The sequence below is a fragment of the Blennius ocellaris genome (assembly GCF_963422515.1).
Source record: "Blennius ocellaris genome assembly, chromosome: 9".
NCBI lineage: Eukaryota > Metazoa > Chordata > Actinopteri > Blenniiformes > Blenniidae > Blennius > Blennius ocellaris.
Window position 1 is genome coordinate 17998834 of NC_137658.1, and position 27827 is coordinate 18026660.

General features: G+C 42.3%; 2 protein-coding genes across 2 annotated transcripts; both read right to left on the reverse strand.

The window, feature by feature from the left end:
• Window positions 1-1180: 1180 nt before the first annotated feature.
• snx25 (sorting nexin 25) lies at window positions 1181-17527 on the reverse strand. The gene is made up of 21 exons (XM_080501736.1): window positions 16654-17527; window positions 14495-14579; window positions 12137-12353; window positions 11380-11552; window positions 10167-10353; window positions 9756-9826; window positions 7800-7990; window positions 7575-7706; window positions 7284-7433; window positions 7066-7191; window positions 6800-6964; window positions 5766-5897; window positions 5209-5349; window positions 4795-4908; window positions 4081-4158; window positions 3887-3970; window positions 3694-3808; window positions 3539-3605; window positions 2860-3041; window positions 1954-2054; window positions 1181-1870 (listed from the first exon to the last, which is right to left on the reverse strand). The coding sequence occupies exons 1-21, from the start codon at window positions 17041-17043 to the stop codon at window positions 1805-1807; spliced, it is 2967 nt and encodes a 988-aa protein (XP_080357862.1). The 5' UTR covers window positions 17044-17527; the 3' UTR covers window positions 1181-1804.
• A 2639-nt stretch (window positions 17528-20166) lies between these two features.
• On the reverse strand, window positions 20167-24407 carry LOC308134504 (fibrinogen-like protein 1). Its single transcript, XM_080502260.1, has 7 exons — window positions 24280-24407; window positions 23572-23740; window positions 23318-23477; window positions 23050-23138; window positions 22827-22915; window positions 20885-21072; window positions 20167-20790 (listed from the first exon to the last, which is right to left on the reverse strand). Exons 1-7 carry the CDS (start codon window positions 24331-24333, stop codon window positions 20592-20594), a joined length of 948 nt encoding a protein of 315 aa, XP_080358386.1. The 5' UTR covers window positions 24334-24407; the 3' UTR covers window positions 20167-20591.
• Window positions 24408-27827: the final 3420 nt, after the last annotated feature.

Sequence of the window (27827 nt, forward strand, 5' to 3'; positions counted from 1 at the left end):
AAGAAGCGTGAAATGAAATGGAAATATAATTTTTTTTAACCACGCATTCTTTTTATTTAGTTTTCTTTTGTCCAGCCAGATGATATAGATATTTTTATATTTACTAATTTAAAAAAAATAATAAATGTAACATCTTTAAACTACTTTATTTTCACTTTCACTAAATTGAATTGTATCGGGAGATATATATATATATATATATATATATATAGTTTAGAGTATAGAGTTGGAGATGCTGTTAATTCTTCTCAGGCTATAAAAGATGTCCCCCCTCACAAAAAAAAAAAAAGAAAATTTTAATTTACAGAAACATCCACTTCAGTGGACTACAGTACAGTAGATCTTTGGGTATTCTACAGTCATCCATCCAGCGTACATGGCCCAGCCAGCGACGACGTCTTTGGCTGAGGAGCATGTAGATAGATGGGAGTTCTGCGCACTCAAGCATATCGGTGTTAGGGGTTTTATCTTGTCAGCTGATTCCGTCTGAGGCAGCGAGGATGGAAGCTGTTGAGCCTTCTCTCCTGTGCGGAGTAGGGAAGTGTGCTCAGGATGCAAGCTCTGTACACCTGGTACAGATTGTAAGGTTGCTGTTGGAGCATACTCTATTGTGGAGCTTGGACATGATTGCTGAGGCCTTTCCGATCACTGATCTCTGGTTCATGTGAGAGATTGGCACTAATTATGGACCCAAGGTACTGGAATTTCTCGACTAAGTTGAGCTCGTGGTTTCCAAGATGGATGCTTAGCGGGTGGTCAATGGTTGGACCCATCATCTCAGTCTTCTTGATGCAAGATGCATGGGAAGACCGAACTCATCACAAGCTTTTGAGAAAAGGTTAGTAAGCCTCTGTAGAGCATCGCCTGAGTGGGCCGCGAGAGCGATGTCACCTGCAAAGAGAGCTTTCTACTTTTTTTTCTTTTCTTTTCTGGAATGCCGTGTCCTGCAAGGCCGCGGAGAGGAAGGCTAGCCCCAATGACTGCTCGTGGGCTAACTCCATGGACTTGGCCAGCAAAACATCTTTAAAAGCCAGCAACCTCATAGGTATCAAGCTGAAAAAAATACCCCCCCCCCAGGTGACACTTTGTCCGTATTTATGATGAACAACGTCAAAACATTTGTGTGTCAGAAACTTCAGAAACGCCGTGAGATGTTTTGTTTGCATTTTATTGCTTATATAAACGCTTTCTAAACAATTTCTGGTAAAAATAAAATCTATCAATAATAATCATAAATAAAATGATCACCATTACTTTTACATGACATTATATTGCACAATTATAAGCTTTAAACAAGAATCAGAATCACAGAACACAAATGTTGCTGCTCAGGTTGTGTGTAGAAGGAATGTTGAGAGGTCCCAAACCTACAGACAGAAATCAACCACCTCTGCTGGATTTACTCGAGGTCTGTGGATTATCCGCTCTACAAATTAGCGTCCCAACAATCAAGTTGTTTTAGCAGACCGCCATGATTCACACCAGAACACAGAGATTTGCTTTCAGTTTGTTCCGGTACAGACATGCTGTTTCAGTTGACGACGATGAGTTTGTTCTGTTGTGAGTGTGATGGTCTAGAGAGGAAGAGGTCAAAACTCCCGTGTGACCTCTCCCGGTTCAGATCCGCACCGGCGCAAACCTCGCTCCCTCTCGGCCCGGAGCCAGGTCGGCTTTCCACCATCTCGTCGTGGAGGAACTTGGCTCTGACCCACACCGAGAAGGCCTGCTCCCCTCTGGCTTGGCAGTTTGTGATTGGTCGGCTACAGAAAGGCCTGAAAGATGAACCAGCCGAGACTGAGTGTGTTCACATGTTGTCCACCGCTGCCCTCAGCTCAGGACACACTTCTTTAAGTAACATTTCCATTAAAACCTGCAAAAAAAAGAGAGAGAGAATCGTTACAATCATGGCTCTGAGACAACGGTACAGCGGTTTGGTGGAAGAGACCTTCTTACATAGAGTAGGTGTTTGTTGGCGCTCCCCTCCTGCAGAGCGTTGAAGATCTTGATGATCCCATAGCGAGCGTTCTGCTGACCCACCAGATTCGCTAGTGCATCTAAATTGAGGGAAAACATAACAAATAACATGAGAAATCAGTAAATATGGCAAACATTTGTAAGCTTACGAAATGTATTTTTCTTTTTAATACAAAACCCATGGTTATACATTATATAAATGCCCCCCCCCAACCCCATTTCATTTTTACATTTCAAACAGGCTTTTTACACCAATCAAAGATATTTCAGTAAAAAGGTAACAGCAAATTATATAATCTGGTTGCATGTTTGAAAAGGAGTGGGAAGAAGTACAATAATAAAGCCCATTCTCTCTCTATATATATATATATTTTTTTTTTTTTTTTTTTAAACATGTTAGAAATATATAAAGACTAATTGTTGAAACGGTATAAATATTATACATATATAGTTTATTTTAAATGTAAATACAATATAATAAAGTATAATCATGATTATGGAAGAATTTTCAAAATATGGCATATAAATACAGATAGATATTTTATGTCCTACCCAGATATTTTTATATTTGTATATTTTTATTTCCTACTTTTATATTCTATTGTATTGTATTTTATTACATTCCTAGGTACCAGATTGCTGCAACAAAACAATTTCCCTTCGGGGATGATTAAAGTTATTATCTATCTATACATTCCAGTTTCGAAATAAATCCCAAATTCTGATATAAAATCCAACACCAGGTGGCGCCATTGATCCATGATAGAATCTGGTTTCTCTTCAGCTGATCTTAAAGAAATGTGAAGTTATGCTTCAGTGATTTGTGAATATTGAAGACAATTTAAAAGAAAATGCTACTTTCGGTGTGTGTGTGTGTGTTCACACCCGGTATGTTGTCGAGCAGTTTCTGCTGAGCCCGCTCCTTGGTCTCGGTCCGTTCAGACTCGGTTCGGACCTTGACGTGTGGAGCCAGCTTCCCGTTTGGCCAGAAGGCGTCCCTGAACACGCTGATGTAACAGACCAACATCTGCTCACAGAAAATCCAGTTTACAGTGTCCCGGATCTGTCTGAGAGGAAGCAGGGACTTTAAAGTTTGATCTCACAGAAATTCAGGATACATGGAGAAAAAGAAAAAAAAATCCTTTAGGTATCCCAAGAATTTCTTATAACTGCTGGGGTTGCATACTGTGATTTATTCATGAATTCTTTATTGTTGAAGTTGGAGAAGAACTTATAAAGATAAAGATCCTGGGAACAATAACAAATTCATCTCAGATTGACCAAGAAAGAAGAAAAGCTTGTTGTTGGACATGTTTAACTTGTAAAATGAAATGAACACAACTTAGAGACTTTCATATACAGTTTTAGATCTTATGTCACAATTTTTCAATAAAATTTCAGGATGAGAAACATTTCCTGCAGTTTTTGTACCTGATTTTTGCAGGTTCATCTTTTTATTTTTATTTGACAAATTTGACATTTTAGAGCCACACATTTCTCCAGAGCCTCAGGTTGTGGACCCCTGGGTCCCTGGTTCAGAACTTCCACACTTTGCTCCACTTACTTGTTGATAGTTCGTCCAAATGTCACCTGGACTAGTGCAATTAGAGTCTTCCTCACCCACTTAAACACTGAGTGTGGAGACAGACAGGGAGGAGTTCAGATGAATTCATCTCGGTGACAGTTTGAGGTCACGATCGCCTCGGCGTGCTCACTCACTTCCTCGGAGTTCAAAGATCTCCCCGATCAGCATGAAGCAGGGTTCGGCCAGCGCGTCCTTCCTCCCGTCGATTTCGTCGTAGTCCGACAGGTCGCTGTCGTCGTCTCCGTCCTCCTAAAGACGTTTACAAACAGTGAGACAGAGGACAGGAGACAGCGGTGGCAGCTTCACCACAGCTGTACTCGCGTTTACCTCGGTGTGGGAGAAGAAATCTCCAGGTAACCGCTCCAGGAAGGACGCCAGCGAGAAGGAGGATTTCTTCTGAATGGACATCACCTTCACAAATTGAAGAAGATGTAAATAAACAATAACGCTGGAATGAATTCTTGACGTGCGACATGTAGCCATCACTCTGCGACGGCGTGTTATTTAGAAGCGCTTCAAACCTTGAGGTGTTCTGGAGACGGGCTGAGGAAAGCATAGAGGGCCTCGGACTGGCACAGCCGCTCATCTGTCAGCAGACGCTGCACACACACACACACACACACACACACACACACACACACACACACACACACACACACACACACACACACACACACACACACACACACACACACACACACACACACACACACACACACACACACACACACACACACACACACACACACACACTGAAAGTCATCATCCACAGCTATGATCAATTAGAAGAAACAGATGTTGAAAGGCTCTTTAGGGCTGCAATTCCCAAAATACTTGTAACTGGGGATGCACCGATACCCAGTGACGACCAAATGAAGCTTCAATAAAGCTTCATGAACCACTGTCTTTATTTTCTGAAGCCACCAGATGGCGCTGTTCAACAAATGTTTAAAAATGCACTTCATTGCCAGCCTTTCAGACTCGATCCGCAAACCAAGAGTGCCATCTGGTGGAGTCAGAAAATATAGAACGTTTTATACCGATACCACTATTTGTGTACGATTGATCCAACAGGTCAGGCCAAACTTCTGCAAAAAGGTTAACGCTGGTTTTGATAGAAACGACACACTGACCCACAGTTCATTGTGTATGTGTAAAATGAGTAAAAAGAGGACATATCTGTGCATGTCTGAAGTGAATTGTCTCACACAGTGAAATAAAGACTGGTGATTTACCTGGAGAAAGGCATTGAGCTGAGTTTTGCTCTTGTCTAAGAACTTCTGGTCGATGGATTTGAAGGGGAGTTTACTGAGCGACGGCAGCTGCAGTTTCTTCAGTGAAGGAAAACACTATGAAGCACACACAGGTTAAAAGAATAATTTATATGTAGCCATGGCACACTAATAAACACCAGGGACATGAGACACGCTGAATAAAAGCCGGTAGCGTTTCAGATGTCACAGCTAAATTGACTGTAGCTCACTAAACATCAGAGGCATGCTGCAAAGGCTTCAAACAGACACACTGGTATCTGCAATAAATCAATCATCACGTCATTATTTCTAGTCTTTCCAACTCAGTTCTGTAAATGGAAGAGTGGCGCAGGCGGCCCGGAGGGAAACGTTGATCCACGTGTCGGCCTCAGTTACCTCCGTCAGCTTCCTGTGCAGCATCTGGAACTCGATGAGCTTCCTGTGGACGCTCCAACGACTGTTGGCCGTCTCCTCTCCTTCTACCAGGCTGACGCAGATGCAGTACGAAGCCATGGTCTCACTTCCTTCCTCAGCAGCCTGAAAGACACGCACACACGAGTGCGTTTTTCTTGGGAGCCATGAAATCATCATTAGAAGGTCACGTGGTGGTGGGACAGACAATTACTGCAGCCTATCAAGCGTGTCTCACACTTATTCAACGCGCTGGATCGGGGCGTTTCACAATCTGCGTGGCATGACTTGCTTGCGTAGTCCGATTTGATGCACTTGCAAAAGTATCTCTTTAGATGCTCAGTGTGGACTCTGCAGATCATCCTCGCACACTTCTTGTAAATGTTTTGAAGTGGCTGACCTGGATATCTACTTCTACTCTGCACGGCGGCCTCACCTTGCAAACAGCTCTGGAAAGCAGGGTGTTCGGTTAGAGGTGAAGCATGAAATGGGCTCCAACCAGCATAGAAACCAAGTGATGTGCTCAATGGAGTCATTGTTACCTCGGCAGTAGTGATGGTCGCCCTCCAGTGCCCCAGGTTTTCACACCACCAGTCCGTCCTTGTGATATGCTGCTGGAGCTCACTGTGCTCCTTCTCCATGGTTCCGATTTCCTCTTTTAGCTTGCTCACGATCTAAAAAAAACAAAACAAAAACAACAAAAAAAACAATCATCACAGTTAAATGAAGAACTGGCTTGAAAATGAGTTTAGTTGGGAAGCAAGCCTTCTGATCATGAGTACTGTGGATATTGTGTCATGTTTCAAAGAGATGCAGTATGAGGCAGATACAATGCAACACAATACAGTTTTGGGTCAATCTCACATTCTGTGATCACATTTCACCTCAATTCTGAGTATTCAGAACTCAGATCACCATGATGTATGCTTTTGGATGAATTTAAATGACTTTATATACTTCCAAGTGAATTGCAGGTCAGGACACAAAACAAAAACACATCAGCCTGAAAGATCAAATCATTTATTTATTTATTTATTTTTAACCAGATTCAGAGTGGATGTTGTATTGCTGCGATAAAGGGACTATCACTCAACGGACTTTGTTTTTCCACAATCTTGGATTCTTGATTATGATATCTGCAAATAATGACACCTACAAAAAATTTTGTATTGAAATTTGAGGCGTGAAAAAGTGGATCAGACCTATTTTCCATCATCTGAACAGTTTTTAGAGCAAAACCGCCAGCTGAGATTCATTAGAGGGAAAGTCAATTAATAAGAATGTTGATCAGTCACTCAGGACAAAAGAGAAAAAATAATTGAAAATGATTCACATCTTCAGAAGCTTATAAATTTAGGAATAATTATAAACTGGAAACGGGACCATCGGCTACAGTATTAGCCAACCCTCATATCACAAAATTAAAGGTTTTCATATTGATCAAACTCTTTAATAGTTATTTAGATTTATATGCAGCATGGGGGAAAATGAAATACCATCTATTGGGTGTGTGTGACTTTTGATATCCCGCTGCAGATGTGAAGAAACCTTTCGATCAACTCTTGCATCCTGATACCTTTTTGTCGGGTTTGGGTGCGTTCTGGATGGATCCCAGAGCCTGTCGTTTGTACTCCAGTTTGTCGTAGAGCAGCCGGAGCTTGGTAGCAGCGTAGCTGGCTTGTTCATTGATTCCTTTGCTGCCTTCGTCACACGCCTCCGCTTCTGCATCCAGACCCTGGCACTGCACAGGGAATCAGTGTTTTTTTTTTTTTTTTATATAAACCATCAGATTTAAACTTAGAAGTGAATGAAAGTGTCAGATTTGGCGTGTGTGTTTCTCACGCCTTCCTCTTTTTCCTCCGTGCTGCACGGTGATTGGCTGTGCTGCTCATCTCTTTTGATCAGCCTTTCATAGAGGTCAGAAACAAGGAAGGAGGGGTAGTATCGCTCTCTCATGGTCTCGGCCACCTGCAGAATGAAGCCAAACAACACAAGCTCATGACTCACATTTACAAACAAAAGGCTCTCGCCTGTACCAAAGTACCAAGGGGAGCATTTACCTGCTCTTGTAATCGAACAAAGACTTGTGTCCCTCTGTTGCCCACCAGGCTCTGCTGGATCTCCTTAAGAAGAACCTTCTCCACCGGGATCTCTCGGCTTTCCATAAAGAACTTTTGGTAGATTTCCCCGACGATCTGGGGCACCTCGTTCTGCGAAACAAGTTGTCATCACATCTGTGAGAAATCCTGTGGAACTCCTCTAAATGCTGAAAGCAGGAAGCTCTTTTATTTTTCTTTCTCCGAGTTAGAGACAAAGTTGGGTGAAATCCTGGGGCCTGTGTGTGCAGGTACCTTATTGGCAGATTTAAGAGTTTCCACTAGTTCCCAGAAGCTTATCAGAGCTCTCTTATCAACTCTCTCCATGTAAACTCTGAAGTGCTCCCTGTAACCTGGATTACTCAAAATGTCATCGAACTGGAGAATCTGGACAAGAGAAGAGAGACAAAACAAAGCAACAGATCGTGAGGCCAAACACCATTTCCGCTCAGGAGAGCATTTGATTTTTCAGTCGCTTACCTTCTGACTTTGAGGCTCGTCGCCGTCGTCACCTCCTCCCTCCTCGTTGTTCTCGTAGTTCGGTCCTCCCAGCAGGCGAATACGCTTCTCGCATTGTTTCTTAGCAACGGTCAGCTGATTGATGTATCGTTTCATATCTCTGGCCCTCAGCAGGTCTGCCTTCATCGCTGCGGACTCTTTGCCTTTTCGTTCTGAGAAGGAAAAACAAGGAAACCAATCTCTCAAGCCATCTTCCTCACCAAGTCTCGTCCTGAATTACACATAAATAACACTACATAAATGCACACAGCCAAAAATAACTAAATATCACCATAAAAAAAAAGAAAAAATATCAAAATATTTTGAAGCTGGAAGCAAAATGAAAGAGGAAATCCCAAACTTGAAAGGAAACAACAACAAAAGTGTTTTGTTGTAGGGGTGATGGTGCCTCAGTTGGTACAGTGAGGATAATGACTGCCTTGTAGATACAGTGAAAGGGACCGGTTACTCATTGTAGTGTGTGTGTGTGTGTGTGTGTGTGTGTGTGTGTGTGTGTGTGTGTGTGTGTGTGTGTGTGTGTGTGTGTGTGTGTGTGTGTGTGTGTGTGTGTGTGTGTGTGTGTGTGTGTGTGTGTGTCAAACATTGGAGCACACTTTAACTGTAATTTTCTTCTTTTTAAAAAGAGACTTGTGACCCACTCATATTGACATATGTAATGTTTTCATACTTAAAGTAATTTAACAATACATCCTGACCTGCCTCTACAACCCTAAAAATAAAGAAATAAGTAAATTAATAAATGGATATTATTTTTTTTACTAAAACATCAAATTCAATAGGACAACAATATAACCAGGAGACCATGAATTTTGTCAACATCTTGCTTGTTTATTTTCCTGCATAAGTTTTTTGAAAAGAAAAAATGTGGTTTTGATGAGATTAATCTCCCTTTTAAATGCCAAAGGCCATGTGATTTTTGGTTGCCTTGACATTTTCAGAGGGAAATGTCTGTTATTTTTTTTTAGTTTCTTAAGCTTCTTGGGAAACATCTATTTTGCTTTGATCACCTTAACAGAGGGTCTTATCTAGCAGACTGGACTGACCATCAGCTTTCCCATCATATTTACAATCTGCATTTTCTCTTCTTGTTTGCCTGAAAACCAGATTGAATTCAGGCAAGACAAAACCGAACTTAGTTAACTAGAAAGAAATGTTTTTTTTTATGTATTTTCCCTGCTGAAGTTTTCAATATTAAAAGCATTGAAATAAATCTTTTACATTACTAGCTACTGTCATCAATGAATCACTGCATTAGATGGGAGGTGCAGGTGTTTACCAGTTCTGAGCCTTGAGATCCAGATCAAGGTTTCCCTCTCGGGTTTCAGTCTTAAACATTGAAGTAAACGCAAGAGTCAACAGCAGGGGTGTCAGACTTGTGAGTTTCGGTTCCACATATGGCTCAATTTCATCTTGAGTGGACCAGTAAAATAGTGCAATGACAACGCCTAAAGTTAAACTTTAAAGTTTTCCATTCTTGAGGGAGAGTATACATGGTGGATGGTCAATTATTTAGCAAATCTAATGAAAAATCACTACAATCTAAATACATTTTGATTTTAACAAAACTTTCTGGTGTACAATAAAGTGAAAAGTAAAAAAAAAAACGTTTCCTATAGATGTTGAATTATGTTTTTTTTACAAACTCAACCTGACCACATGGCTCTGAGGCTCGTTTGATCACAAGCTTTCATAGCAGCTTCTCCAATATCTCAGCTCGCGGCTCAGTGTTGTGTTGTGTCTTAGGGAATGTCATGAATAAGTCTGTGACTGACACTGCTCAAAGGTCACAGCAGCCAGCGCTTTCAAAGTGGAAAGAAAGACAACATAAAACGGTGCTTTTCTTAAATGCCACACATTTCTCAAGCAGCCATTCTTTCAGTGAATATGCGTCACGGTGGTGAAATGCACTGCTGGTACCTTTCTGCTTCTTGAGCTGCGGCAGGCTGCTGATGGTGGTGGCGTGAATAATCTCCACCACGATCTGATACCTGCGCAGAGAGAATACAACCTACTGTCTTGATTCATTCATGAAAATCGAATGGAATATCACTACTGTGAAACACAATGCACATCATGCAATGAGTAGCGAAAGACATCAGTGTGAAGTCATACTTTTCCAGCCTAACAAGATTACATTTCAGTAATACGCCGACCCCACGGTCGCGTCGAGCACATTACGGAGGAGACGCTGTCTGTTCCCATGGCAACAAGTCAGCAGATGAACAGATTACTGGTTTACTCCGGCTGATTAACAAGGCACCGTTCGGATATAGAGTGCATAGATATTTATACTGTCGAGCAACCTGTGTGTTTATGTGTTGTCTTGACCTGAGTTGTTTGAGGAAATTGACATCAGCAGAAGTTGATATTAGCTTGATGAAGTCTTCGTAGGAGGCAGCGTAGGTGTAGGCTTTCTTCTGCTGCTCAGCCTGCTGCTCCCGCTGCTCCAGCTGAGACAGCAGCATTCTGTTGATGGAGTCCGGGTCACTGAGCACCTCCACCAAAGGCTTCAGCACTGGGACACACAAGAAAGAAAAAAAAAAAAAAATCCTTATAAATGTGATAATGAATTAGACTTCGTTGAGTCCTTTCAGCGCACCACATTCATTTCTCTTCAAATTACATATTAAAGAGGGAGTATCGTCATAATTCGGAACGAAACTTAAATGAAAAACAGACGAATGTGTTACAAAAATTGTTCTTTATAAATCACAAAGTTATCTTGCAAACTGTGCACCATTTTCTACCACCTAGCTTCAGAATCCAACAACCCTTCCAACCAGAACAGCATCGGAGCTTTTTCAACAGAAGCCTGCTTGACTTTTTTTCCGCAGCTTCACAAATCCCGCTCTCCCTTGGAGATCGAAGACAAACGTCAGCAGAGGGTTTGACTGCAGCACATTGGGACACCAGCGAGGGTGCCCTTGTGCTTTTCCTGCTGCCGTGTCGGCTGTGAATACCGTCCGAGCGTGCCAGGGACAAAGTTTGATCACAAATTCATCCCCGTAATGTATTCAGCTCCCAACGTTTGGCAGAGCAACAGAGACAAATGGTGCGTGCCGTGTCAGGCAGTCGTCCACAACAATTCGTCACACCCCGGCTGGACTGGAGCAATGCTTGCAGTCAGGTTGGTATCAAAAGGACTTGGAGCAATGTGATATTAGCAAAACCTTACGACACAATAAGCCCTGTTTCATTACTGATAAAATGGAAATAGAGCAGTGGAGCTCAGATGTGTCCAAACACATTCTGTTTCAGGCTCCACATACAGCCCAGTAAAATAGTGCCATAACAACCGCTTCACTAATATCCCAGCTCGAGTCTGGGTGTTGTGTCATTTTCACTACTCTTAAGAAATGTGGTAAAAATAAATAAATAAATAAATGTATTTTCTTTGAATTCTTTACAAATTGCTTGGTGGTCTGGTCATATTGGAGCCTCTTACAGGCTGGTTTTGGACCACATGTTTGACAAACCCCCGGTTTAGTATGATTGAGTGACAGAGCCTTGGTGCCGTCGTGGCCTCCTGTGATTCCAGTACCTTTGGTGGTGATGACCTCCGTGAGACAGCAGCGTAGTGTGGGTGACTTGGCGTCCTTCTGTGGCAGCAGACATAGCAGCAGGATTCTGGCCACACAGCGGAGGAAGGCCAGCTCTGAGTCCGGGCTCATCAAACAGGGATGGAGAGGAAACGGCCGGGTGCACTCGTCTGGCCTGCGAGTGAGCGTGAAAGGGAAGCAGTTTAACACCGAGACTGAAACGGGGAGCGACAGGGACGGTTTCGACATCGTCGTATCACATCAGATAAGATAAAGCTTTCCTGAGCACTGCGGCAATTCAGACTTTGGCTACATCGCAGCTCGCTGCTTGCTCTCAGAAAACACGACCCCGGTGCCGTTATATTGTTCCCAAACTAGTGAAGATGAGGGAAGCCGGTGATCAAATCATCAGCCTCGCTTCACTTGCAGAGATAATAAAGGCAGATGATGCGTGAATCACCACTGTGTCTGCTCATCACTGCGTCTGCGTGCGTACCTGAGTGAGTAGAAAATGTTCTAATGCTGTTTACACTGTGTAGCAGTAATTTCACACCGACTGTGGACATGAAATTGCACTGCTGTGAGAGGAGACGGGTGAGAGGAGAGCTCTTTTCAGGAAAACATCAAAGGTGGAGCACATTTCCTGATAAACAACGGTGAGTCAGACCTCGGGAGTCGCATTATTCCAGCGGCTTCCCCTCCGATTGCACAGCGGTTCATAGCCTTGGAGATTGAAAGGAAACATGTTGCGTGTTGTACCTGGCAGACGCAACCTTGAGGTCAGTGAAGTGTGTGTGTAGGATTCGGATGCTGTCGTAGCACACCACGTTGACCAGGTCGATGTTGGCGAGCCGGGATCGCAGCTGCCCGATCATCTGCCACCAGTCCTCCGACAGCATGGAGTACAACTGTCCCTTATCGTGACTCAGAGGAGTGTACCAGCACAGGATGTAGTCTCGGTAGGCATAGTCAAACACTAGGGGGGGGGGGGGGGAGCAACAGAGGGAAGTGTGCCGTGTTAGATGGACAAAAAGAGCAATCGGGAATCTATTTTCCGCTGAACAACACAAAGTTTCGTTTCCCCAAAACCCAGCTGCGCCACGCCAAAGTGCGAGGACTGCTCCTTCATCTGCCCTTTGCTTCCTCCAGAGAGCTCGTTAAAGCCGAGTTATGGCCGAGGTGTACCAGGGAACCACCTCACTCTCTTTTACCGATGAGCCGACAACCAGAGGAAAGAAGGAAACATCGCATCTACAATCAGCTGCGACCAGAGTATCATGAACCACCGCTTCAGTATCACAAATGTCGATTTAAACGTTGGAGAAGAAATCAAACCCAGAAATTTCAATTACCGGAGACAGCTTTGATGACTGCATGTAAATGATGTTAGTTCAGTTTGGCTTTGAAGGACAGAGCGTGGTGCTTTGAATCAGAACTGGAAAGGGATTCCATAGAAGCTGTGAATCAAATCAATTATTCCTTTTTTTTGATTTACCGAATAAGTGAACCAGCCTTCAGCACTGATAAAGATAACGTATCAGCAGATGGTGGTGACACATGACCCTCAGGCCACACACATTTTCAGTCATTACACAGCTCTGCCACAGCATAACAGAGTGGAGGGAAGCACGACTACCTGGAGAAAACGACGGCCTCGTCCTCTATTACACTTCACTTTGTTGATGGGATCCCACAGGCACGGGCTTTTTGCCCACAGGCCTTATGTTTAATACCCCTGATGTAAAGACTGTCAGTGGGAATGACCTCGACATGCGAACCAGTAACAATCTGTTTAGTCTGCAGCTTCCATCCAACCGATCTCAGCTTGCGACAGGTGAAGGAAGTATACACTCCAGACAGTCTATCACAGGGTAAACACACACTCACTCCTTTTAGGCTCACCAATTAACCTCAAACACATGTTTTTGAACTGTTGGAAGAATCTGATGTTTGTGCATAAAACCCATACATGCACAGGAAATCTTTGCCCAAAACACCCCAACGAAACCCCAAAAAAACACACCGATGCACCAAAGTACGCGCTCACTGACTCGACAGGTCTGGTCCATGAACGGAAGGATTTTAAAGTTCAAGCACATTGCTTCCAGTGGACCTCTTCAAAACACAGAAACACAAATGAGAGCATGTGCAAATACACACTATCAGTGTAAATCCTGGAGCCATCTGTTACTTGGCAGCCAAATGACTGATCCACAGACTGTGTGTGTGTGTGTGTGTGTGTGTGTGTGTGTGTGTGTGTGTGTGTGTGTGTGTGTGTGTGTGTGTGTGTGTGTGTGTGTGTGTGTGTGTGTGTGTGTGTGTGGCTAGTGTCATGAGTGGGAGGGATCAATGACTGATGGTCACAGAGCTCCATAAGTCAGCAGTTTTCTAAAAAACAGAAGTTTAGACTGTTTCCAGCAGTTGGAATCACTTCATGAAATGTAACAAAGAATTAAAAAAAAAAAAAACAAATATAATCAAACGAAAACCCTGAATTCTGGGTGATTTTTTTTTTTATTAAACCACTATTATACGTATGGAACAGCAAATGTACTGTCCAGGGATAAACGCATCTCTGCACATGGCAGAAACAAGGATTGCATATCCATATCAAACAGATTAGAATATTTGAGTGTGCAGTATTTATGCCGTGACAACACACAGCTGTCACAAATGGAGCAGGAATAAACCACACGATTATATCTGGCAACACAGAGACCCATTTCATCATAAATTTAAATGTCAATAAAATCAAATAATAGTATAAATTCTCAGATATTTGACATTTTTTGAGGACTCACGACATGCTTTCAGATCCAATTTGGCTCATATATTTAAACCTAAATCAACATAAATGCTAATGCTGGTGGAGTTAATATTGTTCTGATGAGAGCAGCAACTTTTTTTAAAAACAGTCACATTCAACTCTCCAGTGAAGTCAAGCTGTCATGAGACTGCCACGTGATCCACCGTAAGAATCCTGACTTGCTGCTTTTTTCGCGCTTGCTTCGTAAAGAAGAGCGAATGCCCAGTCTGGATTGAAGTCCCTCACAACAGTCCCTGATGCATTAGCATTAACATGGAAACACACCATCCACTGCACAGGTGAGTCATTACCTTCCTGCAGGGCTTTGTCCACATTGTGTGACACCACCACCTTCCGGCCCTGACTGGACTCCTGAGGCAGCACCACAAAACGACCCTGCAAAACAGGACAACACTTCTTTTTCATTTGAATCACAGAAAGTGAGGGGGGCATAAAATCCTCGAACACTGGAAAGCAACACGAGGAAAGAGAAGAGTGAGACCCGTGTGTCTAAATAAGCCTCAAATCCTGCCAGACGAGGCGCCTCTGATTTGTCCTCCCTCGTCCGACATGTCCGCCAGACAAATGCTTGTGACAATATTCCTCCGCTGCACACATCAATAAGTCATCAGCTGCGGCTGAAAGACGACCGCTGGGCTGCAGCTTGCCCGTTAGGAACGGCCGCTGGCAGGTTGCAAGGACGCAATCCCTTTTCTGGAAGAATACATTAACATTCATTGTATGTGTGTGTGTGTGTGTGTGTGTGTGTGTGTGTGTGTGTGTGTGTGTGTGTCAAGTGAGCCTAAATCCGGAGGCCTGAGTCTGCCTCATCTATTATAGAACATCACAGTGAGGATGGGAGGGCGGGGAGACGACGGGAAAACATGGAGAGACGAGAAATAATTGAGATGGAAGCAGAGATGGGGCAAGAAAGAGAGAAAACAAGCAAGTGTTCATGAGATGTGATGCAGCAGTATGGCTTCGACATGAGGCCATTAGAGATCCACGGGAATTCACTCATCCGTGTGGGACGAGACACATTATGGGGTCAGTATGCTGGCTTTTATACCAAATGTATTCAGATTTTTTATTTTATTTTATTTATTTATTTTTTTAAATTTAGACACGAGTGACAAAAGCTTCAGATTGTGGATAGAAATCTATGGTTCCTTCCTTTGTTGTTGCTACTAGGGTTCATCATGGTAGAACCTTCTGAGGACTGTCTATTATTTTTTATTTTTCTATCCTGTTTTCCTTCAGAGCAGGGTCTCACAGGGTTAAAGCTAATCCCTGCTGACACTGGATGAGAGGCTTTCTACCCTTAAATGTCATCAGTCCATCACAGGGCCAATGCAACCACACACATTCATGCATACAGATCATTTAGTCATCAATAATTACACCCTGATAAAAAAGTAGTAGTTTAGCTTCATTCTTCATTTCTATTTTGATCATATCTATAAAGTATCCAAAAACATAAGCAGAATAATTAGTCTAAAGGCTCAGAATGAGTAAACTGTTGGTAAATATGATGATGCAAGGGGACATAAAATGATATATTGGTTTGACTTCGTGGTTTAAAGCTAGAATATCCCCTGTAAGTCTGCATGTTCTGTCCAGGTACTCCCACAAAGATGTGCTTGTTAAATGAAAGTAGTGACATTAAACTGCAATTAGATGTGAATGTGTGTTGGTATAGATCAGTGGTGTCAAATACACTTTAGTTCAGGTTCTAGTAATAATATACAGCTAGTGAAACAGTGCCATAAACACCTTTCAATTTAAAGTTTAAAAGTTTTTCTTTGTTGTGGCGCAGAGTGTACGTGATAGAAATGTGCATATTATTACAAAACCAAACAATTTCTACTGATAATTGCTAAAATCTCAACATGAAGACAATTTTAATGAAAACGTCTGGTGTGAAATACAGTAAAAAGTCCAAAATATAAAGAACAACAAAATATTATTATAGCTGTTGCATTATACATGTTTTTATAAACTCAATATGACTGCGAGGCTATTGAGACGAGTTTGATAACATCTTTTGTGCCAGCGTTACTAACAGCTCAGGTCTGAGTGGTGTGCTGCTACTCTTAAGACATTTCTTTTCGAAATAATCAATGTTTTCTCTGACAATTTTTACAATTTCCTTGGTGGATGGTGAGGCCGGATTGAAGCCTTTTGTGGGCTGGTCTTTGCCCCACGGGCTTTGTATTTAACACCCCTAGTAAATAAAATAAGATAGACTTGTGTCTGAGTGTCTGGTCCCAGTCCTGCAGTCCCCTGTGCTGTGAGAGGAGAAAGAAAAAAACACACACACAATAGAACGTGGACAGATGGAAGCTTTCCTTCCACTTTTGATGGAATGAGTTACAACACTTCCCTAATCTTTGGCCAAAGAGTCACTTTCGTTCCTGGTTACCTAAACAGAGACTCCCCCTGACTCATCCTTGATGGGAGCTCGTCTTACCATGAGTTTGTTGAAGAAGTCCAGCATCACGGCGGACTGCCTCCTGCTCCGGTCGAAGCAGCTCACTTTGACAGGACTCTTGCGCACCAGCAGGACGAAGCTCCCGGCCAGGACGCACAGCAGGGCGAAGGAGACGTAGATGAAGAGCTTGAGGAAGACGGAGGTGAGGGTCAGGCCGCCCCAGGCCAGCTGGATCACTCCCGCCGCCACCACGCCCAGGCAGAAGGCTGGGACGAACCGGAACGAGGAGTCGGTGGGAGCGCTGGAAGTGGCAGACATGGGCCCCTCTTCTCCTCCGTCTTCTCCTCCTCCTCCTCCTCCTCCTCCTCCTGCCCCACTGATGCTCCCTCCCGGCGGCGTGGTGGTGTGAATAGTTGAGGGGGTGGGCATGCTGCGACCCCACCATCCATATATGTGTGGCCGCTGGTTCGGTCGGAGGGACACCGTGCACACTCGACTACAGCGGCACGGTCTGCAGGAAGAGGCATCCCCGCACGGACATCTCCTCTCCGACCCCGCACGGCGCTACGTCCCCCTCCGTCCTCGCATCGGCCCGCCCGGCAGAAACAGGCTCGCAGCCCAGCGGCTCGGTCATCCACAGTCCCGGTTCCGGGAAGCAGACGGCGGGGGGTAGTATACCCCGGGGTGACGGCGTGGATGGAGCGGCCGCCGTCACCTTGGAGACAACAAGGCGGAAGAACGAGGCTTAGTGGCAGCAGCTAGCAGGAGGCTAGGCTACCGTTAGCATTTACTAAAAACAATATAACCGGCCTGACACAAACATTACATCCTCGCTTCCTAAATGGCTATATTTAAAAAAATAACCTAAACGAAGCTGTGCAATGAATGAAAACTGTCAGTAAAGCGTGGCAGGTCCCAGAAATCCCCGAGAGATAAAGAAAAGTGTTGTTTTCCTTCCAGCTCCAGCTGACTGACCTATGTGAAGGACTGTCAGCCAATCAGCGCCCGTTTTAACCCCTCTTTGTGCGCTCGTTTTTATCATCACGGCAGTTTGCAATGGGCGGGGCCTGTCGTCCGAGGGCAGTTCTGCATATATTAGAAAGCACCGCCTTCCTGGGAGAGTTGTTTTCAATAAAAGACGCATACTTCCAGATACAGGTCCCTGCCTGGCTTGTATTGCAATAGATTTATTTGTACAAAGACTTCATTGTCTCAACATCAAAAAAAAAAAAGTTTATAGGAATTAAACTTATTTATCCATCACATTAATTCATCATTCGTATTATAAAAGTTTTATCCCTACCCCTTTTCAGACATGTTGGATTAGATATAAGTGTTATATGTACTTGGACATAGATTGGCTTACTGTAACTCAGCCTTCAGCACACTTTTTTCTTGGAATGCAAACCTCTAGTTTATTGTGATTAAGTAATTTCATAAAATTTAGGTTTGTTTATTTATATAGATAATTTACAAGGGTTTTTTTTTAGGTATGTGTATATTTTAGTATATGTACAGGGTATATGTATGTGTATGTACTGTATATGTGTGTGTCTGCAAGTAACATAGATAGATAGATAGATAGATAGATAGATAGATAGATAGATAGATAGATAGATAGATAGATAGATAGATAGATAGATAGATAGATAGATAGATATTCTAAAAAGGACTATTAATATTAATTAATTGAGCAATTAGTCATTGGTGATAAATGCAGTTTACTTTATTGTCCCTATGCACTTTATAAGAATGTTGGTGGCTGCCAAGACTGTTTTACGCATCTGTTTATCATTATTAAAATGTGTTTAAATATATTTTTGTATTTCAACTTACTATCCAGAGTTCATGTATTTTTTTTTTTTACATGTAACTTGTAGAAATGACAACTAATGTTTGATCTTGAACTATATTTTTAAAATGTGAATTATTTTGGTCTGCAAAAGAAGCAGCAGTTATATAACAACAGGAGGCAAATTAACTTTCGTTTTTCTTCTGATTGTGAATTTAAGTGTCAGAAAAGTGATTAAAAAGCTACATAAATGTTAATCCACACACATTTCACTGCACAGAGCACCCTGGACAGGTCTTCAGCTCATCTCAGGGATTCTAAATACAGATAGACAATGTTTCATACACTCCAAAACAATCTGACTGACAATTAAGGAATCCAAACAAGCAGAGTGACAACATGCAACTTTCCAAAGCAATAAACTCCCTGCTACAAGAAACCACTGTATTGCTATGGTGCCGGAGACCAATTATAAAAATAAATTGCAAAAGCTTACAGTTAAGTCTGCAAGACACGCTGTCAACTCAGTTAAACGCCATTTAGAGATGTTGGACTGAAGTGTTTTACGACATTCTCCACGCAAAACATCAAAATCATTGAGAGTGTGACAACATTCATGTGGTGGTAAATAAATATTTAAGACGGTTTGAGCTTTCTAACTTAGTGTGTTGTCCAACTGGAGGTTCCCATGAGAATACGGTACACTGAGGTCATACGGGATCAGAACCAGTAGACTGTAGAGTTTAAACAATCCTGAGTTGATTCTAACAAGCCTAAAGTTTGTGCCATTAAACCTGGAGCCTGAACCATGAGTACAAGTGCCAAGCTTTTATAGTCTTCACATCAAATTCTACAGAAATGCCTCACACCTTCAAGGTTTTTCTATCTTGGTGGTAATGGGTGAAGTGTCGGCACAGGTTCCTGATCTTGACTGACAGCGGGGACACCCAGTGGTCTTCATCAGTGTCAAAAGCGGAAAATCTTATAGACACTCTTCTACAAACTGCAGGTCGTAACTTGTGGTTATTTGATGTCCTGTTGTCTTTCCACCATCCCCAACATTCTCCAGTCTGTCTATTCTCCTCTGACTTCTGGTAACAACAAGGTGTTCTCACCCAGAACTGCTCCTCTCTGGGTATTTTCTCATTTGTATAACCTGGGGATGGTTGAGTGTGAAAATCCCAGCAGATCAGCAGTTTGTCAAAGACTCAGACAAACAACTCGGCCATGCTCGTCACCTTTCGTCTTCAATTCCATGCTCACCTTCAACTTCGTTACATGTCTGAACACACTCAGTTGCTGCTGGTTGATTGGCTGATTAATGGATCAACACGTATTTGAACAGGTATATCCTATCCTATAGCCTAAACCCTAACCCTAACCCTAACTCTATATCCAAATATGAATATTATGAGAATCTTCTAGACCACTTAAAATGTCAGAGTGACAGCACAATGTCTACTTATAGTCTTAGCACTTCAGTAAAAAAGCAAATTCCTTATATTAATGATATCATTGAAATAAATCCAACCACAATGAGTTTATATTTTATTTCTTGAGTCGTGTTTATAACTTAGATATACTGTAAAGCTGTGTGTTTGTTCAGAAACTGATTTGAAGCGAACACCGCATACAACATCCTCAAGTGTCACTTGTAGCTTAAACATTGATCAGAGCTTCAATAAATGATGCAGCCTGTTGCTTTTACTGTAAATTAGGGCTAAAACACATATTAGAGTCAGAGTTGAGCTGCTTGATAATGAGGCCTTTCAGTGCCTTGGGTGCAATGTTTCTGCCTGTGGCTCTCTCTCTCTCTCACACACACACACACACACACACACACACACACACACACACACACACACACACACACACACACACACACACACACACACACACACACACACACACACACACACACACACACACACACACACATACACACACACACACACACACACACACACACACACACACAGATTTCCCTTTTCTCCAGCAAAACAGACAGCTGTGTGTGCATGCTACTTCCTATTGCAACATCAGTGTCTCATCATCAGTGAGTTTCACAAGTTCTAATCATGGATCACTTATAAACATGTAACGAAATGCTGTTTTATCATCATTTTCCCCTCTACTGTGAATTCATCGACTTGCATTAAAAGCCAAGGGGGTGTTGCATCATGTTCTAGGAAGGTGGGCTGCGCTGAACTGCATTTGGATCATCAATGGGATGGATTTTGAAGTCAGCGGGGCGCAGCTTCATGACGCTGGTCTTCAGAGAGTACCACCATCCTCTCCAAGGGTACCAAACCAGGCCATCATCTGTTGGAGCGCTGTAGTGCCCGTGGGGATAGTACATGCCATTAAGATGGGCTGAGTGACACCTATTGGGAGTAAATTGTAAAAAAATAAAATAAAATCTTTAGTAACAGCTGCCGGACAAAAAGTGGACTTTGATAATAACATGGAAATCCGTACTTGTTGAACCACCAGCCTCCTTTGTCTTCCTGGGCACAGTTTCCCTTGTAGTTATCATTGTCCTGGTCGTGGGTGCTGAATTTGATGCCCTGGTGACTGGCCCACTCTGACACTCCCACCTGAAAGCTTCCAGAAAATGCATCCCCAGCAGTTCCCACATAGGCTCCAAAAGTCAGGCTGTACTTCTCCTGCAGAACAAGACACAAGCTGCTGGTCAGCTTTATGAGCTTTAAAATGAGACTCGAGTTGAAAGCTCCAGTATGACTTCACCCAGTCATGTTTAAAAGTATTGATATCTTTTCTGTCTGCAATAAAGAGTTTACATTCCTTTCTTTGTTCAAGCAGGGGTGTCAAACATAAGGCTCGTGTGCTAAAGCTGGCTAGTAAGAGGCACCAATCTGGCCTGCTAAACCACCAGGCAAAGGATTAAAAAAATTAATTGTTTGTTTGTTTGTTTGTTTTTAAACACATTTCGTAAGGGCAGTGGCCTCAACACAGCTGAGACCTGAGCAGAGATTTCAGTGATGCTGACATGAAAGACCTGAAAGCTCAAAGCCATGCTGTCAGGGTGATTGTGTAATTACATACATAATGCAACTATTTTTTTTTGTGGACATTTCACTCTATTTTGCACCAGAAGGTTTTGTTAAAATTGGATTTATGTTGAGATTGCAGTAATTGTTTGTACTAACTGTTTGGTTTTGTGAAAATATAGACATTTTTATGAGGTATGTGCCACAACAATGAAACCCTTCAAAGTTTAAATCTAAAGGTCATTATGGAACTATTTTACTCACTCAAGATTAAATCGGGCTGTACCTTGAACTGAAATATGTTTGACATCCCTGGTTTAAAGCCTGTTTCATGTCATCAATGTTATTAATAAAGCACAATGAGGCCCACCAACATGATTTAGTTTATTCAGGGGGTCATTTTAAACTACTTTTATAGATACAGGGAGTACAATGCATGCTGAACATTTTCATCACGCTCACTTAACAATTAAAATAAATAGATTTTATTGTTTTGTTTGGTTCTGATTAAGAAAAACTACACATTTTTTATCTGTGACCGCAATGATCTCAGTCTCATTAGATCTAAAATTACTCATATTCTGGTAAATATACAATCAACTTGAAGATATGTTGTTTCTTTAGATATGTGCACAATGTTTCTTCTTTTCTTTACAGGTTACACGGTGGCGTGGTAGGGAGCACTTTTGCCTCATTGTGAGAAAGTTGTGGATTAAATCAACAATAAGCTTTTCTTTGCTGCATTTTCACATTCCCCCTGTGCACACATGGGTTTTCTCTGGGTGCTGTGGGCTGTCTGTGCAACTGTGGTTTTCTCCCACCGGGCAAAAACAAGCATGTGAGGTTAAACGGTGAGCAATAATTGAGCTTAGGTGTGATTGAGTGTGTTTATGTCCCAGTTATACCAAATATATACCCTAAACTGGGATGAGAAACCTTGCACAGGTTTTAAACAGCAATTAAAATAGATGGATTTTAAACTCAAAACTCCTGGTCTGTTTCCAGCTCTGAACTGCGTTCACGCCTCTGTTGGACATTATCAAACTAGCAGCAGGGTGCTGGAGCCAATCCCACCTGGCTATGAGCAAATTCCAGACACCATGGACACCTGATTCCTGCCTGCTGACATTGTTTCGGTTGTACTTAATATAGCCACTGGGGGCCACCATATCGCTTCTTTCAGGCAATCAGCTCGACCTGACAACTATAGTAACTGTAATAATCAAGAATCTATACCTGCTCGAGCCACTGTCACGTGGCAAACACACAGAGACAGACACAGCATGCAGACTCCTCAAGGTTCCCAAACTGAAAATGATCCAGTCAAGGTGACTGATGATGAACCATTCAAAACCAAATCAATTGTTGAGTTTGAAGTATAATTTGTAGCAGACATTTCATATTGACACCTTTTCATCAGCTACTTTGAAGTTCTTGTACTCGGCATAGCGCTGATTGCCATCAAAGTCTTCCAAGTTGATCCTCAGAGAATTATTCCCTGAAATAAACAGGAGAAAAAAATTCTCTCAGGGCTTTTTCAGATCTAATTGCAAACCGTATAATTGCGAGTTGATATTCTTTGTTACTGGAAGTAATAACACTGTAAATGGGTAATCGGTCATACCGACTTACCCTGAGCGGTGATGTAATGCAGAAGGTCATTTCCAAGCCAAAACTCTGCGTCCTTGTTTCCAAAACCGTCCTTATACTCTGCCCAAGACCTGACACACACACACACACACACACACACACACACACACACACACACACACACACACACACACACACACACACACACACACACACACACACACACACACACACACACACACACACACACACACAGATGGATGATTTTGTGTCTTATATGATCACACATTGATATATTGTTCACACACACCTATTAAAAGCCTCTGATCCATTGATCCGTCTCTGTATGACAGTCCATCCACCGCCATCGCTCATGTCACAGTAGACCTCGGTAGGATTAGGGCTTGCAACGGGCTTGATTGTGTACAAACCACTGGATTTAGAGCCAGCCCTGAAGAGCTGGGCACAATCTGACACACACAAATACACAGTTCGACATTTGGGAGCTTAAACAGTTTTTAGTTTTTATTCTCACACACTGTGTGATATTCCTGAGGCCCTGACCTGTGTGCTGTTCGTCCTTGCTCTGGTCGCCTCTCACTTTGTCCGCGTTGCCAGGTTGGTTCAGTACTTGTAATCTGTGTAGGAGGAGCTCTTGTTTCTGAAGCTGGCTCTTCAGAAGCTTCTCTTTTTCCCGTAGACGGTCCACCTCCTCACGGCACGCGTCCGATGCCTACGCACATGCTTTCATACTATTATTATCCATACGTAATCAGTCCATAAGAGATCATGCACGCAAAAGGTTGAGGAATATTAAGCATCTTCCTCCCTTCAGTAACGAAACTGTCCTACACTGCTCAGCAAACACTATAACAACACCATTAATCAGACATTGTAATACATTTATCATTGGTTAGTAACATGCACAACACTGGATCCTTCATCATATGATCCCTTTATATGCTCTGTGTCTATCATCTACAAGAAAATACACATCGCTCACAATTGAGTGTTTATTAGAAAGTTAATTCAGAGTGATTAAATAGCATTTTAAGGAAGCAGGACAGATTGTATGAGCAAACTCGTTTGTTAAGCGAGAATTTGTGCTTTATTGTAATTGCACGCAGTTATATAAGCCTGCCTTTAGTCTTGATTCAGGAATGCTGTAAAGAATAAATCAGTGGCGTGAGAAACAACACGATTCAAGGTTTGGACACACTGAAAAACCATAAACAAAGAGCAAAAGTTAAGAATTGAACAAGATAAACTTACATTGAGAGACTGCGCTGCAGTGACGATGACCAGCAGAAACAGAGGAACCCTCATCTTCTTCTTAGGGAGACTTCTACTTCTCTGAGTTGAGTTTCATCTGTCTGACTCCTGCCTGCAGTTTACCTTTTCCACATGTGAGGGGCAACAGGGCAACAGGCCAGGGACAACCTGATGAAATACCTGATTCTCAACAGTTATAAAACATAGCAAGTATGCAGGGAGTGTCCAGAACAGATGTACGCTGCTCAAAAGTTGCCACACTTTCAAGAAAGCACTTTTGATCTTGGTGAAAAAAATAACACAGGAAATAAAAATGTATTACTCCACGAGCATTTAATTCTGGAAGTTGATGCCAACAGACCACATTCACTTGGAGTTCAGCATTGCTCACTTTTGTTTTTATCAGATTGCCTGCATTTTCCTCTCTTCTCGCCAGCTTCTTGAGTTTTTACCCACTTATTCCACTTCCTTGTGAGTGCCATTGAAAGACACGAGCAGACCCTGGTGACGAGCGGCACTCTGCCAACTCGAGTAAACACGGCAAGCAATGAAATGCCATTGAAGGTCACCTCTCACTGCAAGGCTGAGAGCAGAGGACGGTTTGCCTGCAGGGATTACACAGACACTCAATTGGACTGAGTGGCTGTTACTTGTTTTACTCAATTAAAAATGAAAAGCAGATGGGCTTTACCAGTCACACTGTCACAAGAGTTCTTGACATGATAAATCAAAGGAGGTGATTGATATCACTCTAATGCAGGAGTGCCAAACAATAACTGCAATGTTTGCATTCAGAGTGCCATGACAACCAGTCCATCTTTTCCTGGGACTTGGTAGTTTTATAGTTGAAAGTCACCTTGATAACAATCCAACTTCGTCACCTGTCCAAACAAATGTCCCTGTACTTGCCATTGTTGATGTTTATAGGGTATTGTTCTCTGTGCTCATGTGCCCATTTTGAAAAGAAACATCAGCACCCTCCGTTGGCCAAACATGAAACTACATTGTTTCTGAAGTGTCCATGTAAACAGACATTGTTTTCAAAACATTGCTGCGTAAACACAGTTACATGTTCTATAAAGTGTGGAAAATCTGCAAAAGTCAGATTTCCACATGTCAAATAAACCGACGCTAAAACCTTTGTTTTCACGTGCTCCTGAGAGTGTGTGTATGATCCAGTATTTGGCTGTTTTGTAATTTATTAATTTATTATATATATATATAAAATTGGGTTTATGACCTACATTTTTTGTCACTTGATTTGTTTTGCAAAGTTTATCTCTCCAGCTCTGTCAGGCTTTCCTCCTGCAATTCATCTCCTCAAGTGTTTCTTTATATTTGATCTCCTCTTGTGAAAAAGAAAATCATGTTGACAGAGTTTTTATGCAGTAACTATTAGCCATCTCCCCCCCAAACAGCTTCACAACAAGTCACTTCATTGTCTTTTACAGTTTTTATGGATTAAACCTCTTTTTAGTTTCACTAATAATATTATTTTTATGTAAGACTTTACCATTAATCTAGGCTAGCCCTCAAACTAATAATTTACTACCAGCATGATGAACCACAGTGTAAATAAGGCTTTTAACTGAAAGGCTGACCCGGTTGCCAGGTGTGTGTTAATAATGGCGTTAAACCCCATTAATGTAGTAACTGTGTAACAAGTGAGTGGGGGCCAAAGTCCAACATTGTGTCTCTGTAAGACTTCAGGAAGAGACATTCAAGGAACAGCAGGAAACTGTGGATAATCGCTGGGTTAAAAAGGTAAATATGTTCAGTTCAGTACAATGCTGCTCTTTCTTTGTACTAGCTTCATATCTTCTTTCTGCCTCACTTGTCTGCTTTTTGTTTTTGCAACTTTGTAGTCTGTCATATTTCTTTGTCAGAAAACTGCCTTACTCCTCTCTCTTTCTATTTCTATTTCATTGTGGATTGAGGACAGGTGGTTTACGGTTGTTATCTGTTGCGTAAACCTGTATGAACAGTTGTGTCAATCGTGTGTGTGTGTGTTTGTGTCTGTCCTTGTGTGTCCAACCTGCTATGACCCTGAATGTTTATATGAGAGTATACGTGGGAAAACAAACAGCTTTGTTTCCACTCATGTGAATGTGTATGTGCATACGGCCATGTGTTTCACAGATGGATACCAGCTTTGTGTTGCTGTCCCTGATGTTAGCAGACGGTGTGAAATTAGTATCAGCTGCAGGTCCGGTAAGCACTTCAATTTTTAATATATTCACAGCCAGGAACGGTATTGACATTTGTACAGATGACGTCAGGATCAGCAGTGGAAGCAACAACACTGATTAACAACGATCATCTCATTACACTGACGTCTGCAAATGCATAGGATCAGCAGCAAGGGAACAGGCTAATATCAAGAAAACCTGCAATATTTGATCATCTTGTACGGTGATAACATTAGCAAATACATGAAGTTAATGTCTTTCTGTTATTGACTCAAGCATAAAAATGACTCCCCTCTTTTTTCCAACGCGGGGATCGTCAGGCATAACAAATCTGACAGGCCAATGAATACACAATGCATTCAAAAATAATTTTATGGCATTTCATAGGTGTTATAGTAGTGTTTTCTCACATCTGGGACTTATTTACACGATAATGTTTCAAGTGAAAATGCATAATTTTTGCATTTTTGTAACGGGGGTGGACGGAGGCTCAAGTGCAGGAAGCAGCCAGGAAACAGAATGAACGATTAAACCAAAGGTTCATTGAAACTGAAATAATAACCCGTCTTGGACGGCTGGGACAGAGCTTGAGCTTGAGCTTGGACCTAGCTGGAGCAAGAGCTTAGACAGAGCTGGAGACTGCTGAAGAACTACAGTCCCACATGGAGCGGTGTGAGGAGCCGGGTTAAATAGTGGAGCTTCTCATCCTCAACCACCTCCACCTGGTAACCGCAGCTGCGCCCAATCTAGATAATTCCTCAGCCAGCTCTCCCCTCTCTGAGCACCACCGCAAAAACATGCTGCAGAGGAGTGGGAAACACACCTGCAGCACTATGACCCTCCTATGAGGCTGCAGAGGAGCAGGGCATGAGCATTTGGGATTCAAGAAAAGTTTCACACTGAAAAGAATGTAGTTTTCATGTCGGGCCACTAGTAGATGCTGTTGGTTGTTTTTGCATTGAAAAACACACGTGCACAGAGAACAATACACTATAAACATTAACATTGGAGTACACCAACATGCGTATGGACAGACGAACAAGTTGGATTGTTATTATGGTGACTCAACTATAAAACTATCAAGTCCCAGGAGAATATGGACTGGGAGTCAAGACAATATTGTTACTGTTCATCTACTCGACCATACATGGACTGAGTATGTGAAAATGTGCAGCAGCAATAGTTTAGGAAAGTTACGTTTTTCCTCGTCTACACCTTGATGGAGACTGACACATTTTCCAAAAAAGTTGCATTTTTCTCAGTTTCTCTAGACTCTAGAGAAAGTGAGAAAAATGCCACACTGAAAAATCCCTTCTTTTGCATATCTCGACGGAAGTTTGCCTGTCCGTGACTGAAGAC

Coding starts and splice junctions, on each gene's coding strand:
- snx25 (XM_080501736.1), bottom strand. CDS start 17,043: ATGCCCACCCCCTCAACTATTCACACCACCACGCCGCCGGGAGGGAGC. Junction 6,965..7,065: donor CGGAGGAAAAAGAGGAAGGC/GTGAGAAACACA, acceptor TTCCCTGTGCAG/TGCCAGGGTCTGGATGCAGA. Junction 3,971..4,080: donor CGTCTCCAGAACACCTCAAG/GTTTGAAGCGCT, acceptor CAATTTGTGAAG/GTGATGTCCATTCAGAAGAA.
- LOC308134504 (XM_080502260.1), bottom strand. CDS start 24,333: ATGAGGGTTCCTCTGTTTCTGCTGGTCATCGTCACTGCAGCGCAGTCT. Junction 23,741..24,279: donor CTGCAGCGCAGTCTCTCAAT/GTAAGTTTATCT, acceptor GCATGTGCGTAG/GCATCGGACGCGTGCCGTGA. Junction 23,478..23,571: donor CAAGGACGAACAGCACACAG/GTCAGGGCCTCA, acceptor TGTGTGTGTCAG/ATTGTGCCCAGCTCTTCAGG.